The sequence below is a fragment of the Stegastes partitus genome, unplaced genomic scaffold (genome assembly GCF_000690725.1).
Source record: "Stegastes partitus isolate 25-593 unplaced genomic scaffold, Stegastes_partitus-1.0.2 Scaffold401, whole genome shotgun sequence".
In the NCBI taxonomy this organism is placed as follows: Eukaryota; Metazoa; Chordata; class Actinopteri; family Pomacentridae; genus Stegastes; species Stegastes partitus.
In genome coordinates this window covers 1-17,738 of record NW_007578132.1, presented here as the reverse complement: position 1 = coordinate 17,738, position 17,738 = coordinate 1, and the positions used below count along the sequence as shown (strand labels likewise).

Below are 17,738 nucleotides of genomic sequence, written 5' to 3'. Positions count from 1 at the left end.
AGCGAATAAAAACTTGAAAATCTATAAAGGAATCTTATAAACAAATACATCTGAGAAAGAAAATCAAATCAAAGAAATACATATTTGTCTGATTTTATAGTTATTTTAACTTCATTTCTAACTTACAAAGTGCAGCATGTGACAGACTTCAACATGACAATCTAATGGCACATTAGCATTATTTATTAATACTGATCCATTCCTAACTCCCATCCATCATCTCTACACCTTAATCTTCACTAGGGGGGGCTGGAGTCTATCCCAGCTGACTCAGGGTGAAGGCAGGTTCACCTGGACAGGTAACCAGTCTATCACAGGGCTACACTTAGAGACAGACAACCAAGCACACTCACATTCACACCTACGGACAATTTACAATCACCAATTAACCTCAGCATGTTTCTGGACTGTGGGAGGAAGCCGGAGAACCCGGAGAGAACCCACGCTGCACGGGGAGAACATGGTGATGGCTTTCACACCATGACTGATTAGTGTTTATGGGTCTGATGTATGCCAAGACAACATCCCTGCCCTCTGCTGTACTGCTCACACAGGCCAGACTGAGTGTGTGGATTCATGCTGCTGACACCGAGCTGTGAGTTTATTATCTGCAGCCTGAGCAGAAATGAAGACTCATTAGACAAGGCAGGAGTTTATCCAGTCTTCAGCTCTTTGGTGAGCCTGTGTAATGTGGCCTTCTGCTGCTGTGCTGCACAATCTGAACTGCTTCTCGACTCACTACAGCTGTCAAGAGCAGCTGTCTGAGGTACTGCAGCCTTTCCATCAGCACCAACCAGTCTGACCTCTCTCATCAACAAGGTGTTTCCATCTACAGGTCTGTTGCTCACTGGGTGGCGTTTGTTTTTCACACCATTCTGACACTGTTCCCAGAAGATTCAGTACCAGAACCACATTTTCTACCCTTTGTGATGCTTAATGTGAGCATTAACTGATGTGAGCACTAACTGAAGCTCTGGAGTTGCACTGCTGCCACATGACTGGCTGACAGGATGAATGCACAACCTAATGAAGTGCTTAATGCAGGGGTGTCCAGTCCTGGTCCTCGGGGGCCACAGTCCTGCATGTTTTAGATGTTTCCTTCTTCCAACACACCTGATTCAGATGATCAGCTCATCAAGCTCTGCAGAAGCCTGATAATGATCCTGATCATTTGAATCAGGTGTGTTGGAAGAGGGAAACATCTAAAACATGCCGGACTGTGGCCCTCCAGGACCAGGACTGGTCTGGCTTAATGAGTGCATGACAAACCTTTTCTGCCAACAATATATTCCTGTTCCTGTATTTTTTGCATCCTCAAACTGCCCTACTTTCAGCTTAAAAACTAAGAACCACCATCAAAATATCACACATACACTTGAATAATAAAGTAAAAAAAGGACAATATTTTAGGAGACAAAATTAATTTATAATTTGGGTTACAGGGAAACAAAACAAGCCATAGGAAAATGTGTAAAAATAACCAGGAGGGCAAAGAACAAAACGAACAAAGTGAAAGTTTTGTCCAGCGTATTCATGTCTTGGCAGCACCGATGTCGTGTGTCTGTCTGGACGATGTGTGGAAGCGTCGGAGCGCCAGGCCCGTGCCTACGCCCCTGCATCTGTCTGACATCCTGAGTATCTGTAGGTGTACAGCTTGTTATCTGCACCTCCGCTCAACATCAGCTGAAAACAGAACCAGAGAAAGGACAGAGTAAAGTTAATCATTAGTTCTGAGTATCAAGTGTTTATGTCGAGTCGGAACCTCTGAAGAAAACAGCTGATGGGTCGTACTTCACTTTCCGTCCAGTCCACACAAAACACTTTGTCCTCGTGGGCTGCCAGGTCATACAGAGGAGCCTTGCAGCTGGAAGATGACAAGGAAGCATTCATGGTTATGTTCTTCAATAATTTCATTTAACACCCAGGTTCATTGCACAAGCAGTGGAGGATATGTGACCTCATGAAGGACAAACAGTAAAATACACAACATAACACTACAGGATCTTCTAATTACGCCTCTGTATTTCAAGGAGGCTTCAAGTGAAGCTTAGAGCAAGGAAACACAGGTGTATCCTAGGTAGGAGTCTTTTTTAAAGTTGTACAAATGTCACACCTGGGCGTCACTTTGATTTGACAGCTGATGCATGCAGCGTGCTGTAATTAACTGCCATCGTTTAATACTGAGGCTATAAAATGAAAGATTTGGCAGCTCCAGACGCTCCGTCCTCACATCTCATTCTTATATATGCGCTGGGAGGAGCTAAGATGTGAGGAAGAGATGCAAGTGAGCCCTCTAGTGGGCCGTGGCCCCCCTGCTGAGAACCACTGCTCTAAATGACCAAAGTATGAAAGTCAGGGGTGTTTTTGGAAAGCGATAAATATGGCGTCAGCTGTCTACTGGACAGAACATAACCATAAGTGAGGAAATCGACTCAGAATCACTAATTAACCCATCGTGCCAGAGCACCCAGAGAAAACCCTGGCAAGCACTTTGTTGTCAGGGAACAGTTTGTATTGTACCACTGTGCCGTCCGATCCTTTAAGACCCACATGGTGTATGTTTCTGACTTGTGACGAAAGCACAAATGCTATCAGGTATATCAAGTGTAACGTATATGCTTCACAGACCTTCTGGTGTCCCAAAGTTTGACCAGGTTATCAAGGGAACCTGAGACCAGCTGGTGCTCGTGTGACGGCGCCCATTTGACAGCAGTAACCCAGCCGGTGTGGGAGGTCAGAGACAGCAGCACCAGAGAGCCGTCTGAAAGGAGAGGATGTGGATGTAGGCATGAAGAGAAACAGCGAGGATGGAGTGATCACGAAACGACAGCTCAGGCACGGATATTTCTGATGGGAAGTCGACTCGGCACTTGGAGCCCAGCGGTACCTTTGGTGCGAGGGTCCCAGAGTCTGATGTGTCTGTCGGAGCTGCCCGAGGCCAGCCGCCGACACAAGGGTGAGTAGGATATACAGTTAAACACTTTACTGCCCGTCTGTGGAAAACACAACAACAGTGTCAGTTGGGAAATTCCAGATAAACAGTGTTTGACCTACTTTTTTAAGTTTAAAAGAATGTTTTTAAAGAAGTGCAGCTCTGTGACACTAAACTCTTCCTGCTTACTGGAACACTGCAGATGTTTAAAACAGCTGTGACATTAACGCTTTCTGTAAATGTTGTCAGTTCAAAAGTAGCATCTAGTAAACCTCTGAACTCGAAACTGAATTTTGATTCACTGTCGCTCATTCATAGATGTGAGATAGAGTCATGTCATGGAGGTATTTTACTGCTGCTGCTTGTGATGGAGCCAGTTTTAACAGATCACATTGTTTAGCTCAGTGGTTCCCAACCAACGAGCTGTTGTTTTTTCTCACCAGCGTCGTCTTCATCGCTCCAGTTTCCACGTCCCACACTCGTATGGTGTGGTCCCAGGACGCACTGCAAACCTCCTCGCTGTCACACCACAGGACAGAGGACACCGCCTCGTTGTGTCCAGATAACGTCATCAAGGGAGTCTGCAAGAGAAAAAAAGGAACCTCATTTTGCTGAAAGTTGGAGCCATCATTTTTGGGTCAGTCACTCTCTCGCTCTGCACCCACCCTGGTCAGACCCAGCTGCTGAGTCTTCTGTTTTTTCCGCGGTCTGTCAGCGGGTTCCTCAACCTCGTCCGCCTCATCTGTGGGAACTGGGAACACAGGAAAAGTGCGTCAGCTTTATGATATTCATTTATTGTATCCAGTAATTCTGTTCATAGTTTGTCACCGTTCATACCTGCAGACCAGATCTTCAACATTTTGTCCCAGGAGCCGCTGCAGAACTACAAGGAAGCAGCACAAACATTCTCAGCCAAACCAGTTATTTTTGTCATTTACTTTATTTTTTTCGACACTTTCCAGCTTTACCTTTGAGCCGGTGGGGTCTGCAGAAACTGTGTCAACGCTCCCCGTGTGCCCCCGGCAGCAGTGCCTGGCTTTCACCTTGTTCCTCTCAGAGTTCCACTCCCACAGCAGCACGGTTTGGTCCAGAGAAGCCGTCAGAAGCAGAGCGGTCAGACCGTCTGCAAAGAAAACGTCCACAGGGAAGTTTTAGAGAAGGTTGTGATGGATAATAACAGAGAGGATGTCTGCTGTTCTGTCCTGCTCACCTCTTTTGACCCAGGCTACATCTTTGACCACATCTGTGTGTCCAGCCAGCGTCATCACCGCCTTGCCCTCCACAGACCAAATCCTGGCCGTCTTATCATATGACCCTGTCAGGATCCTGCAAAAAAAAAGAAGAGAACAAAGAGTAGATTAGAGTGAATGAAGTACAAATACAGTTTTTTAGTAAAGACCAGAACAAGACATTGATGTTTCTTTAAATGAGAAGCATCACTGACGACATTTCCAGGAACTGCTCAGGCGTCTTACTAAAGCCAGTCATCAACCAATTTCCTTCTTTTTATATTAAAACAAACAAAACATCAGGATGTGAACTCTTCCTCTGCATGTTGCAGGTAACACACACCACATACTATGTAAATAATAAGAAAAACCAGTGCATTCATCCACCAGAGACTGATGTGTTGGTACGTTTAGTAACATCCGTCTCTCTCTATCAAAAACCTTTGAGTATGTGTTCATATAAAAGAAAAGAGGTGAAAGGAATGAGAGAAGGTGGAAAAGAACACAAAGGGCTGATATGTAACTCTCAGACTGACTTTTCAGCTTTAGAATCCAGCATCTTTCTGGCATTAGTAGCCTGATTAGATGTTTTCCAGATGTTTCCCTGTTTAGATAATGTGCACTTGTCTCTCTTTTTTAACAAATCAATCCTTTTTTTCTTCAGTTATGGTGTTTGCAAAAAATGTAGTTGGTCATCTAATTACTATGACCACCAACAGAAAGCTTGATCAAGGTGATAAAACATCGTCTCACCATTCAGCATCAGCGTCTACGGAGCTAATCCAGTCATCGTGCATTATACACTCCTCGGGCTCCGGGGCAGTGATCCGCTCCACATATTCAATCTCCACAACTTCTTCCTGAAACACAGAGAAACCCACTTGTGCATAAAATATCAAATAATGTCCATATGTTCATGCCATTTCCAGTCATGTTAACTTAGTGATAACTAGATTGTTCTATATCTCAGTACACACAACGCTTCACGCTAAAATCAGAAATCAACATGTCCACTCAGGCTAATTGTTCAGTGATTGAATTTTAATCAGTCATAGAGAGCAAAACAAACACAAAAATAAATGTCATTTTCAGAAATGGTTGACTGATTATCACTTATGTGAACATTCAGTTGGCTCATCCTTTGTTGTATCTGTATATTTATTTATTTTGGATCTTTTTTTTTTTATATGCAGTCTTTCTGCTTTGTAATTATTCCTGAGGGTGAAAATTTGTCAATCTTACTCTGGTACATTTGCACATTTTTTTAAATTATTGTACACTCCCCATTTGAAATAAATAAAATGAAAGTGTTTTAAAAAAGGACTGAGGCAGACCATACCGTGGATATGCCCTCTGTTTCCATGTGAGCGGACAGCGACGTTCGCAGGAACTGACCCCTGACCAGGAAGTCGAACTCCACTTTGCTGTGAGATGCTGTGAAGACAAACAAAAACCACATGTAATCAAGCTATTTATATTGTCTGTGATAACATATACATTACATATTACCTGCCTACATGGTATTAAACAGTAAAACTTACATAAATCTGATTTGGATCCTATTTTCTATGATGGGCTTAAGGATCAGGATTATATATGTGCTATTCTGTACATGTACATAAAGAGGATGATTAGGTTAAGTAAAGACAGATAACAGTTATTCAGTCTACCTGCAAATGTTGGGGAACTCTGTGCCAGAAGTATGTGTGTTGCTGTTGAAAATACAAACCATTTTTTGCCTCCAGCAGCTTGTTGATGACATTGCTGAGGTCCTGCACTTCAGAGGCAGCCGGGATGGAGAATGGGACATCATCTACAACATACCTACGAAGACACTCAATCTTCAGCAACGATTGCACTCATAGAATCCACCACTATACTTTATACTTCATACTTAGTTCATTCCTTTGGCGTGTGAAGTGACATAAATAAAAAGAAACAGATAATCACAACCTCACACTGCTAGCCTGGGCGAGCTAAAACAAGTCCAAATCAGCTGCTATGAAGGCTTCTAGTTAGCAGCTAAACTAGAGGACATGTTACAGTCCACGCAGAGACTGGCAGAACACTGTCTCACCTTATTGCTGTAATGTTTACTCTTAAGTCACAGCTAGCCAGCTAGCTAACCAACCCGCTACGTCTGTCCTGTTGAGTTTTAAACTCCAGAGAAAAGAGTAAAGACGCACCTTTGGTTCTCCGTAAAGAACCTCGCCTGTAGCTGCGACATCTTCTTAGTATCGTGTTTCTCTGACCAACAACTGGCTCCCGGAACCGTAAAATACAGCTAAATAGGTATTATACGTCTCTTCATAACACTCCTCACTCTCGTGCAGTCGTGCCATGTGGTACGAAGCAAGGCTACTCAGTGGAGCGCAGATAGCATCTCGATGCTGCAGGTCGGTGCTCGTCTAGTCATGCCTTCCCATATTGTACAGTATGTTTCTCCTTAAAGTCAATTCAGTGGGTTTTCTTAATAAGTGGGAGAAATTATTGTCCATGTCCACAGTCTGGACGCCCCATAATCTGAGTTTATAATCCAATATTCAAACATATAGATATATTTTCCCAGTAAAACAAACTCACCACAAAATGCCTTTATGTTTCACATGTTTAATTACAGCAACTCTTCAGCATCTATTCCTAGTATTGACAGGACATGATGTCTGGCATACTCGCGCATGTCAAAAACTAGAATACCAGAGGAAAATATTTTTTTCTAATAATTTAACCATAAAAGGTAGACTTTCAAATGATCCGTATGGATTGCATGTAAAGTGTAATATTTCAAATGATCTCAAGTTATTTGAATATAAGATCCTATTTTTAAAAAAGGATTTACAATACAGATATGACCAACATCTAAAAACTATGTTCATTTATGCACTCGATGCTTGGCTGTGGCACTTTATTCAGAATCAGAACCAGAAAAATGACCTTTATCGCCAAGTGAGTTTGCACACACAAGGAATTTGTTTCGGTTACGTGAAACTCACAGAACTAATGAAGGATTAGTTAAACAACAAGACAGCAACAGAGTTAGTACATAATAAATATAAAATCTTAATCTGAAGTCCTAAGAAGTACTATAAATGTAGCTTTAGCCATGAACTGATAGAGTGATGTGCAGTGAGGTTCATCAGACAGAATGGGGAGAGACTTGTTCAAGACTGTGTTTTGTATAAAAAATCTAAAATAAAATAGGAATAGTAGAATCATGGGCTGGATCGTAAATTCTCACTTCACTGCAGAGGAAAATGTGACCATTCAGATTATTCAACCAAAACACACCAACTCAGCAAAAAATGTTTTATTTCACCACGGCAGATATTCACAGTCTCGGCCAATAAAAAGGTTTATCAAAAGAGAAATCTGTTCTTACAGCTCCATGCTCTGTGGGAAATCTTATACGTACATCTTCACAAATAAAGACAAACATAAAAACTGTTTAACTACAAACAGGAAAAAATGATTTACAATTTTGACTCATTTTAAGAGTGGAGAAGAATCTCCTCACTCAGCTATAAAATGAGTTTGTTGTTTAACATGAGCTTCTTTTCAGATGTCCAGAAACAGGCACTAAATAAAGTGTTGCGCTTATAAGATATAAATGCATGACAAAAACCGATTAGGCATGAAAATTAAAACAAAAATATATACACTCTTTAATCTTTTCAGTCATCGTCTTCTTCCTCCTTCACCTTCTTTTTTTTCTTCTTTTTCTTTGTTGACTGGAGAGAAAAAGGGGAGCGATTACAAACCAAACTTTAACACTTTAACACTCAAATCTCTTACGAGTCATTTTGTGCTTCTGTCTTACCTCAGTTACCGCTACCTCCTCCTCCTCTTCCTTTGGTTGTTCAGCTTCTTCCTCTGCTTTCTTGTCCTTCTTTTTCTTCTTCTTCTTCTTGGGCGTCTCCTCTGCTGGTTCTGTTTCTGCTTCTTCTGTATTAAACATGAGACCAAACCATTTAGCCAACAAGAATCCCAGAGTACATTAAAAAAAAAAAAAAAAAAAAAGGTTCACTCCAGATTCACCCACCTGTTACTTGCTCCTTTTTTGGCTTTTTGGATTTGACCGCCGGTGTTGCAGGCTCATCTGCAGCCTCCTCTTCCTCTACCTCCTCAAACTTCCTCTTCTTTGAGGTGGAGGGAATCGTCGAATCACCGGATGGATCGTAAATTCTCACTTCACTGGGAAGGAAAAAAATGTCCATTTAAGCCCTTTTATATGTGGAAATATAAAATCTTTGGAAACGAGTCGTGCTTCTACTCACCTCTTGTGTTGGTATTTGTCCGTCTTTGCCATCCCTTTACCCGTTCCACTGATTCTTCGGATCTAAAAAAAAAAAAAGGAAATTAAATCAGATGGTCACAATAAAACACATTCATGAGCGTGGATCTTCTTTAGCAGGACGGCGTAAGTTTAAGCAGAAACTATGCTGAAGATAAAATAGATTCTTTTTTAAACACAGTGTCCCATTAGTTTGAACCCAAAACCTACCAGCAGGTTTGAAAGATGAGTTAAAAAAGGTTCATATCACACCTTCATATCAGAGCCAGGAACTGTGAAAACTAAGAAATAAAGCATCGACTGTTTGGGGTTCAGATGGTTGATCTTAACAGTAGTTTACCAAATAACCCTCCATGGTGTCACCGTGCTTAGGGAGGAGGAATTTTGCGGTTTCCCAGTTTGAGCATTTGTAAAAATGTAATTATAAGTTTGTGGCCCATTTTTGAAATCGTACATCTTCAGTAGTGGGCTGAGGGTCACGTCAATATACAAACTGAAGTACTGCGAGTTTTAAGCAGATATAGTGAGAATGGTGCAGCGTAACGCCTGGCCTCCCCTTAAGAACAACTCAGGATGGACATTATTAGTACTACAGGTATACTTACTCCCTTCTCCTCCAGCTGGCGCAGTCTGGCCTCCAGCTTGGCACGGTTCTCTGCTCCCATTTCCGCGTTTGTGTCTTCTCCGAGGGCATCGTAGCGAATAGCCAGGGCTGCTTTAGCTGCCAGCATTCTGGAGATCTGCAGCCATCACAGAAAACCAGAGCATGTGTTTATTTTCTGACACATGTTCAACAGTGATTGTTTAGTCCAGGTGACCGTCTCTCTGCACTTACCTTGCCCTTATTCTTGGCAGTGGTCTGGCCCACCAGAGAGGCGTGGTATATGAGACCGTACTTGGGTGTGTCTTTACGGGTCTTTAGGGCTCTAAACAGAGCCTTCTCTGCTCCGAGGATCTGCACTGTGGAGGCTGGGTGCTTTGCCAGATTTAGGAGGGAACCTAACAATAAAGCAACAAAGCATTAAGAGCAGGTATTCTCTGCAGTACCAACCTAAGTGTTCTGCATTTAGAGCAAGCTCAGATGAGGTAGTGACTTAAAACCATCAGTAATTTTCAGCAAAGAGACATAATGTCGTCATCATCACCGCTTGGCTGCTTCTAACATAGTGAAAGGTGAGGTTGTGACTTACCGGCATGTGAGATGAGACGAGCACCAACCAGCTCTCCCACCATGACTGTCAGGTTGGGGGCGATTGCCATCATCCGATTCTTCAGGTAGTCATAGAGCTGAGCGCGGTATTCTGAAATCTCAATCACCTGTGGAAGAGAAAAGATTTGCTTTATAACTGCCGGGACATAAACAATCCCAGCATCAGGGCCCATTCCTGGAAACACAAGCCGAGCTCATGTGACTGTTCAGATGAGGTAGTGACTAAGAACCCACATGGACTGTTTCAGGGTTGAGACAACTGTCGTCATCATCACCACCATCACTTAAGCTCCACAGCAATGAAATGAAATCCACACCTGATCACAAAGGTGTCTGATGTTGCCGATGTCCTGCTCCGACACTTCCGTTCCCATGGAGATCTCTGCAGCCAGCTTAACCTCAGCCTCGATTTCCTCAGGGAGTATGTCTGACAGATCGGAGCCCGCCACCTTTGTGCGATCACCTGGAGACACAGTGTGGGTCCAACATTTGGTTACTCAAGAACACTTGCTGGTTCTGCTGCTTTTAGGCACTGATAACTAAACCTTTGTAAATGAGTTTTAAAAGAGAAACTTCACTGATTTAACACATGAAATTCAGTTTACTCATCACTGGGAGTAAAACCATGATAATGTCACGAGGGTTTTCAATCTAAGCCTCAATCTGGAGAATATGAAAATAATAAACTCACTAAACAAACACTGTACGTAGGAAGTTACAAGGCAGAGTCTGGAACTCAACTCACATGAATATTCTGTTCTTTCCTCTCTGTTTTTAAAAAATGTGCTTCTTGAGAATCTCCTGACTTTATGTAAGTGCAATACAAAATCACTGAACCTTCACGTTCTTGTGGTGTGTTTGTTTTTACCTATTTTGCGCACACTCTTGCAGTAGGCCAAGTTGTCTGTGATGACTTTTCCTAGTTCAGGGAAGTGCCAGCCGTACCACTCTCTGCAGCGCATGATGTAGTTGTTCAGCTCCTTGTCCAAGTCATCCAGAAGAGCTACAGAGACATGGCCAGACAACACAGTCACATGAACAGCAGAGATTAGACACTTGAGCTAAAACAGTTACTCCAGTTATCATCATCTTACATTTTCAAAGCAAAATGTAAAAGAAAATTTGATAATTGCTGGTTTCAGCTTCTTCTATATGAATTGTTGCTGCTTTTGCTCATCTTCTGTTATAAACAGACCCTTCAGATTCAGAGTGTTTGTTATCCAGTACAAACAGTGTGAACACATGAATGCATGCTGTGGGACACTGTGACGGGCATTTAACACGATTGTTATTGTTGTAAATGATATAATTCAGACCCAAAAATCAAGACTGTGGTCAGATCAAGTGATTCCAAGAAAAAAATCAGTTACAACCACATTCATAACATGACATATTGTTTAACACTCATAAACAAGCAAACACTTACAAATCGCCTGCACGATCATCGTGTCCACTTTGTCTGGACTGAACTTGAGCTTGTAGCGGGATAAACTGGAAACAGAGGAAAACACAAAACATTGATGAGTTACATCATACGTCTTATTATTTTTTGATTCGCAGTTAAACCTGATCAAACTGCTGCCTCAGTGGTAGTGACGAATGCTGAGGATAATCTACATGGATGTTTCAGACAGCGGATGTAATCATAGGCAGCAGTCTTGCTCACGTAACATAATCCATGGACTACCAACCTGTGAGCCAGCCCCAGAGACATGGCGCTGATCTCCCTGGGAGGAAGTCCGGTGATGAGGCTCTCCATCTGACCCCTGATGCATCTCATCAGTTCAGCCACAGCAGGACTGTGCACACAGCTCAGATCCAACTTGTCCTGAAAAGCAGAGCCCAGTTAAAGCAGCTCCTGGAAACAGTGCCTGAGTAAATCACTGATGGAAATGTTGGACTACTTACTTTTATAACTCCACCAAGTTTTGCATCGCTGATGGCGAGCTGTTCGTGAGCTTCCTTGGCAACAACTTTCTTCAGGACTTTCTTCAAACTCTTACCAATTTTTCCCTCAACGAGGGCAGTGGCAGCTGAGTGATAAAGGTTAGAAACACTGCATTAAACGCATGCATAGCAGTACATATAATCTGATAAAGGTCATGTAACAGATGAGGAGTACTCAAGCTCTTTTCAAGCATTTACATTTTTAATCATGTTCAGTTCGCTGACATGAAATAATGTGGTCTCAGTGGTAGTGACGAAGGCTGTGTAACACCTCATGCTTAAATCAGACACAGAAATGCATCACAGACCACAGACCTAAGACCTACATTAGCACACAAAGAAGCATGTCGTTACCTGCTAAGGCCTCTGTTGTGTCCTGGAACTTCTCAAAGTGTTTCAGCTTCACACTGGTAGGAACAAGACAAAAAAACAGTGAGACCAGTTTCCTATCAGCAAACTACAATTCATAAATCAATGACAACTTTCTGATTAATTCTTAGGAAGGAGGGGCTGTCCTTAAGTGGCTGAATGATCCAAGAATTCTTACATTTTGTGGGCTTTTTCAGGAGTTTCAAACTCCTTATACAGACTGTCCACCTGTTGCAATTTTGATTCATCGAGGACCTGAAACACATCAGACACTTGAAGTTAGTTGACTTGCATTGACAAAAGCACATCAGTACCAGTTGGCTGGGGGCTCAAGAAAACCCACAACAAAGGGCTGCATACAATGTCTTCACTAAAGTTTTTCCTGATTTTTCATGTCAAATGTTTCATTATTATTATTTGCAGCAGTAACAACATCGTGTGGATGGATGCTTCCCCTTGACTACATAATGTGATCTCTCTATTCATTAAAGCAACTAACAGTATATAACAACAGGTAGCCAAGTAGCAATCAAAACACATCTAATTATTTTATTGTAAATGAAGTTAATTGAGGTATCATTAAGGTATAAACCGATTTTTCTGTGGTAGCATCTGTATCTCCTCTTCTGGGCTATTGAAAAATCTAAATCACCCAAATTGCTATTAAACAAAATGTAATAAAAAAGAAGTAGTTTTAAAGTTCATCTTTACATGTTAAATATAAGACTAATTCCATGGTACACAACTTGACTCTACATTTTATGCTCTCACTGATAAGGATGTGGAACATGAGCTAATCATAGAAATAATGTAATCAAGAGCGCAGGATCCGATATTTTATATTAATTTAACGCAGAAATAACTTGAGATGTGTTCAGCTATCAGGTTAAACTGCTGTGCTGGACTCAGACCCCAATGCATGAAGCTCCGAACAGCTCCTTTGTCCCTACATGTGTGCAGACACAATTTGAGAAAACTGATGTAGTTGATCACATTTAAGCACAACCCTGACGGACTAAATGATCAGCATGTAGCTGAATGTTGAACGAAGCTGAGCCCAGCGTGCCTCGTTGAGCACACGTGGCTACAGGCCAGTCGGGCTGCTAGCTTGATGCTAATGAGCAAAGACATTCATGCACGAGTTAAAAATAATTACACATTTGCACATTAAAGCACTTAATCAAACATTAAGACTGCTTTTCCACTTCGTCATCAGCAGCAATGTCACCTTCCAAAGAAATGGTATGGACTGTCGGTAACTAGCTGCGGTGCTAACCTAAGCTAGCTCAAATAGCCAATGCATGAAAATCGTTCTTTTTTTTACTGACAGGAAACAACTATTTCATACTCACTTTAAATATCGCATAGCCCGCAGCGGTCTCAAATAACACGAGCATCTTGGCAGCAGCTCAGTAGTTTTCTACACTTTCTGTGCTCTCTCCAACGAGAGCCTTCCAACACCACGCTGCTGCTCCCACTGTCTGGAACACACGAGGCGGAAAGAGCCGAGAGCACCAAAGAAGACTTCCGGGTTGCCAGGTCCGGTTACATCGGCTGATATCACCCGATTTCACTCGTCACTCGTTTTTTTTGTCGATACTGCTTGTGCGCGAGAAAGGCTGAGTGCTCCCCACTACACGGAAGAGGTTGTTCTTTGGCAGTCACTCAATCTATCTTTGTCCTTTAAGCAAAAACTATGCATACAAGTAACTCCACATTCTATAGGGCTTTGCGTTTTTCACCTCAATTTGGCAACCCGTGAGCATCGCGCTGCTGCTTCATGTTAAAGCTCGCGAGAAGTTGTTTCAAACCACTTGGCTTTTAAAATATCACGTTTATAAAAAATTACACAAAAAGAAAATTGCAGACAATGCTGTACATTTTCTATAAAGTAATCATACATTACTTGTAACATACATCGTTATTTATTTATTTGTCGTACTGTGTTATGTAAGGTGGCCGACGGGGGCAAATGACGTACTTATACACAAAGGAGCGACATATACATGAATGCGTTGCATAAACAAAAAAGCTGCGTTATTATTATTATTATTATTATTATTATTTCGTGCCCAACGTTTTCGTGTTCCCCAGCACGAATTTCAAACCAATACATTTCAGTTGGAATTAACTTCCGTGTGGGGGACACGTTTTTCTCCATCAGACATCCATATGCTGTGATGTTTTTGTCCTTCTTTTCTTCCGACAGTCAGCATTAACCAGTTTTCCTGTTCTGGCCTGTCCACACTAATAACTATAGATATCACTATACAGATGTGTGCGGCCACACTGACCAACGTTAGTGTGGTCTGAAAAGAAGGACACATGCAGGAACATAGATATGTATAATAAAGGCCAGATGTCTTAAGGCGAAGTGTTGAACGTCATCACCGGCGGCCATCTTGCCATGACAAGCTAACCTGTGGTAGGAGAAGGAAGGTGAGCGATCTGCACAAACGTAAATACTCTTGTCTTGCTGACATCTTGACGGATTTACAAACGGCTTGGTTTCTTACAAACGTTATTAACGTGGCTACAATTCAAATTATGATGATATATAACGATGCATAATATATATAATAATGATCCCAAACGTTTGACCGGAAGTGTAACATAATTGCCCATAAGTGCAGTGTTATAACTACACCTCCGACGTTTATTACAAACCAAACAGTTTGTAAATTGGTAGACAATTGAGCAAGTTATGGTTATTTAAAAAGTACATACACCAGACAACACAATGTTACGGGTGAGCTGACTGTGGCAAGATGGCCGCCAGTGTACTTAGACATTTTTTGCTCCTAGCTGGAGTCTCACTCTTCAGTTTTTTTTTACCTCTGTCTTTCAGTTCTTGTGAATTTTACAGCTTTTCAAATAATATTCCTGTGATATGTTATTTTTGTGGTGAGATACGTTGTCGTAGAGTCTGATTCTGGTATTAACTCATTTTCAACCACATGTGTAATGACTACATTTAGGCATCGTAGGGCAGTACAGCATCATTCACGTTACCACTGTGGCCTTGTGTTGGAGGTTCCTCTTCTCATGTCCTACATATCTGTCATCCACCAAAGATGGAAAATAGTCATAAATACTAAAAAACAATCATACACAAATGGTGCTAAACCTGTGTGTCTGTTTCCAGTTCATCCCCATGCCTGTGCTCTACGGAGTCTTCCTGTACATGGGGGCCTCGTCGCTCAGAGGCATTCAGGTGAGCTTCAGCACAACCTGCTGGTGTTTTATTAGAATTAGCAAACAATCAAGAACAGAGTGAACGTCTGTCTCTTTGTACCTGCGCAGTTCTTTGACCGTCTCAAGCTGTTCGGCATGCCAGCCAAACATCAGCCAGACTTCATCTACCTTCGCCACGTCCCGCTGAGGAAAGTGCACCTCTTCACCATCGTTCAGCTCACCTGCCTGGTCCTTCTGTGGGTCATCAAGACGTCCAAGGCTGCCATCGTTTTCCCCATGATGGTAACTTGAGTGTGTTGTTTATGTTTTCTGCTTAACAGATCCGTTTGCTTGAATGTGTCTGTTTGTGTCTCCAGGTCTTGGCCCTGGTATTCATTCGTAAGCTGCTGGACTTCATCTTCACCAAGAGGGACCTGAGCTGGCTGGATGACCTCATGCCAGAGTGGAAGAAGAAGAAATTGGAGGATGCTGCGGAAGAGGTTCAGTCATAGACCACAGCTTAGATGACCAGTGATGTCTTTACATCTGTGCAGCTGCAGCAGATATTCTCTTTTGTTTTCTGTCTTCAGGAGGAACACAGTATTATTGCAGAGGAGGAGGGCATTGTACAGGTGCCACTAGAGGGACACTACAAGTAAGTCATCTACATTTTTATTCATATTCTGCATGCTGGGGTGTTTTGTCAGATTCTAAGTAGGAGAGTCTACCTGCAGAATAAATCTTCAACAGGACACTAGATTTCATTTCATAGAAACTTCAATCAAACTGCATTTACTGGAGAACAGAGAGGCTAAATACAGAAGAAATGCTGAATCCTCCTCAGCGTGGAGGAGTGCAGCAGTGTTGCACAGACTTTAGGAGAGATGTTCTGCCATTCTTCAGAGGCTATTTTTTCAGCTGCTCTTTGCTGCAGGGGTTGTGTTGTTCCACCTTGTTGTATGAAATACCCCACAGGTGTTCTATTAAATTCAAGTCAGGCGACATACTCGGCCTCGTTATGGCTTTCACTTTTTAGAAAACCATATGATTTGTGTGATTTTGTCAGTGTGCCAGAGGTTCGTGCTGAAAATATTTTCTTCTATGAAGCTTTTACAGACTCGGAGTCGTACTGTGAGCCAGTATTTTGGTGTATCTACAGGCATTCATGGTGCCATCTATAAATGTCATCACCTGTTGCACTCATGCAGCCCCATCCCGTCACACTCTCATCTCTTTGCTTCACTGTCGGGACCATGTGTTCACTGTGGTAGTCCTTGCTAGGTTCACTCCATCTGAGCCACAACTTTAACTTGGTCTCATTTGATCAAAGAATGTGCTTGAATATCCATTCATTTATTCTAGCAAAGTGTCATCTTGTAGTTTTGTACTGAAGAGCTTACAAGTACGTTCTTAGGCGTCTAGGCTGGTACTGGTACGCTCAGTTTTGTTTCATTCATCACTTCATTCACACATTTCTAACTTGTGTGCCAGTCATCACAGATAAATTAACTTTTAAGAGGCAAACAAAGGTAAAGTCAAAGAGGCCAAAAAAACTAAAAAACATACAAGCCAGAAAGTTATTCAGCCTTAGTTCCACTTGTACAATTTTGAGTGTGTTTTAAAATGATTTTAGTGACGTCATCCAAATCATCTGAGCTATAAATTGCTGTTTTTGTAAATAACTGAAGATTTTGTCTTCAAAAAATAAATTTAAAAAAATTTATTTTAAGCGCAACTTCAGCTGGCACACAACTGAAATAAATGTTTAGTTATTTCGCTGTATAATAATAAATAAGTTTGTCAGTGTTCTTGTGGCAGATACAGATCAGGGATGATTCTCATTCTCCTACGACAGTCAAATAAGGCCGTTCTCTCTGTGATGTGTGTCTGAAGGAGTGACCCAGCCACAGTGAACATCACTGATGAAATGTCCAAAGGATCTTTCGGGAATGTCTGGAAGAGTGTCAGCCCTGCTGAGAGCGCTAAAAAGGAACCAAGCGCTAAAAGGTGAGCGTCAGACTCACAACACTCAGATGTCCACGTCAGTATCTACGGCAACAGTTGACGTATTGATTCCAGATCCCTGAATGTGTTTCAGCACGATTCAAACTCTAGTTCAAAAGGGTGTTAAAGCAGCAGTGGCAGGTGTTTATTATTGAAACATTATGGTACATTTACTTTACATTTTTCCAAGAAACTCAAGAGCTATTCTGTTTATTTAGAACAGCCCTGCCCTCGCAGGCTTCCTACTGAGTAGACTAACATAGTGTCTCCTGCCTGCCTCTCTCGCTCCATCCCACCCCTAAGCTCCCCTTCCTAACCTCTCAGAAGCTGATATCCCAAAGGTAAGCTGTTCCCAGTCGTCCCTTTCAGCATGGACGTTCTCGTTCTGTGTGTTTACTGTTGCACGTTGAAAATGATGTCGGTCTGTGCTGCATGTCACGATTTGGGTGATGGGACTTGGTACATGTAGTAATAAATCAGTTATAAATGGATGGATTGACAACACAGCATGGTCTGGATGTGCATGTTAATTCAAGGATGTGTTTTATAATGCCGAATGTGGCCTTTGCATGTTGTAAAATG

At 42.0% G+C, this 17,738-nt stretch overlaps 2 protein-coding genes across 3 annotated transcripts; both read right to left on the bottom strand.

The window, feature by feature from the left end:
- Positions 1-1,404: 1,404 nt before the first annotated feature.
- On the bottom strand, positions 1,405-6,499 carry wdr12 (WD repeat domain 12). Its single transcript, XM_008285397.1, has 13 exons — positions 6,348-6,499; positions 5,891-5,985; positions 5,501-5,595; positions 4,915-5,021; positions 4,143-4,258; positions 3,901-4,055; positions 3,770-3,815; positions 3,598-3,683; positions 3,373-3,513; positions 2,888-2,993; positions 2,629-2,761; positions 1,792-1,864; positions 1,405-1,683 (listed from the first exon to the last, which is right to left on the bottom strand). The coding sequence occupies exons 1-13, from the start codon at positions 6,386-6,388 to the stop codon at positions 1,606-1,608; spliced, it is 1,272 nt and encodes a 423-aa protein (XP_008283619.1). The 5' UTR covers positions 6,389-6,499; the 3' UTR covers positions 1,405-1,605.
- Positions 6,500-7,453: 954 nt separating this feature from the next.
- nop58 (NOP58 ribonucleoprotein homolog (yeast)) lies at positions 7,454-13,483 on the bottom strand. Of its 2 annotated transcripts, none has more exons than XM_008285398.1 (15): positions 13,331-13,483; positions 12,157-12,233; positions 11,964-12,016; positions 11,571-11,695; positions 11,354-11,490; positions 11,089-11,153; positions 10,531-10,665; positions 9,980-10,125; positions 9,643-9,769; positions 9,288-9,451; positions 9,058-9,192; positions 8,436-8,497; positions 8,201-8,352; positions 7,979-8,103; positions 7,454-7,889 (listed from the first exon to the last, which is right to left on the bottom strand). In XM_008285398.1, exons 1-15 carry the CDS (start codon positions 13,373-13,375, stop codon positions 7,833-7,835), a joined length of 1,605 nt encoding a protein of 534 aa, XP_008283620.1. In that variant the 5' UTR covers positions 13,376-13,483; the 3' UTR covers positions 7,454-7,832. The 2 variants fall into 2 exon arrangements, with proteins under 2 accessions (XP_008283620.1, XP_008283621.1); XM_008285399.1 differs by having other exon boundaries at positions 7,979-8,100.
- Between the last annotated feature and the right edge of the window lie 4,255 nt (positions 13,484-17,738).

Bases quoted from the DNA above. Each gene is read 5' to 3' on its own strand.
- wdr12 (XM_008285397.1), bottom strand. From the start codon at position 6,388: ATGTCGCAGCTACAGGCGAGGTTCTTTACGGAGAACCAAAG. The intron at 5,986-6,347 runs GTGCGTCTTTAC...GTGTCTTCGTAG, and splicing joins TTCTTTACGGAGAACCAAAG to GTATGTTGTAGATGATGTCC. The intron at 2,762-2,887 runs GTACCGCTGGGC...CTCTCCTTTCAG, and splicing joins CTGGGACCCTCGCACCAAAG to ACGGCTCTCTGGTGCTGCTG.
- nop58 (XM_008285398.1), bottom strand. From the start codon at position 13,375: ATGCTCGTGTTATTTGAGACCGCTGCGGGCTATGCGATATTTAAA. The intron at 9,452-9,642 runs GTAAGTCACAAC...CTTTATTGTTAG, and splicing joins TCGTCTCATCTCACATGCCG to GTTCCCTCCTAAATCTGGCA. The intron at 8,104-8,200 runs GTGGGTGAATCT...TGTTTAATACAG, and splicing joins AAAAAAGGAGCAAGTAACAG to AAGAAGCAGAAACAGAACCA.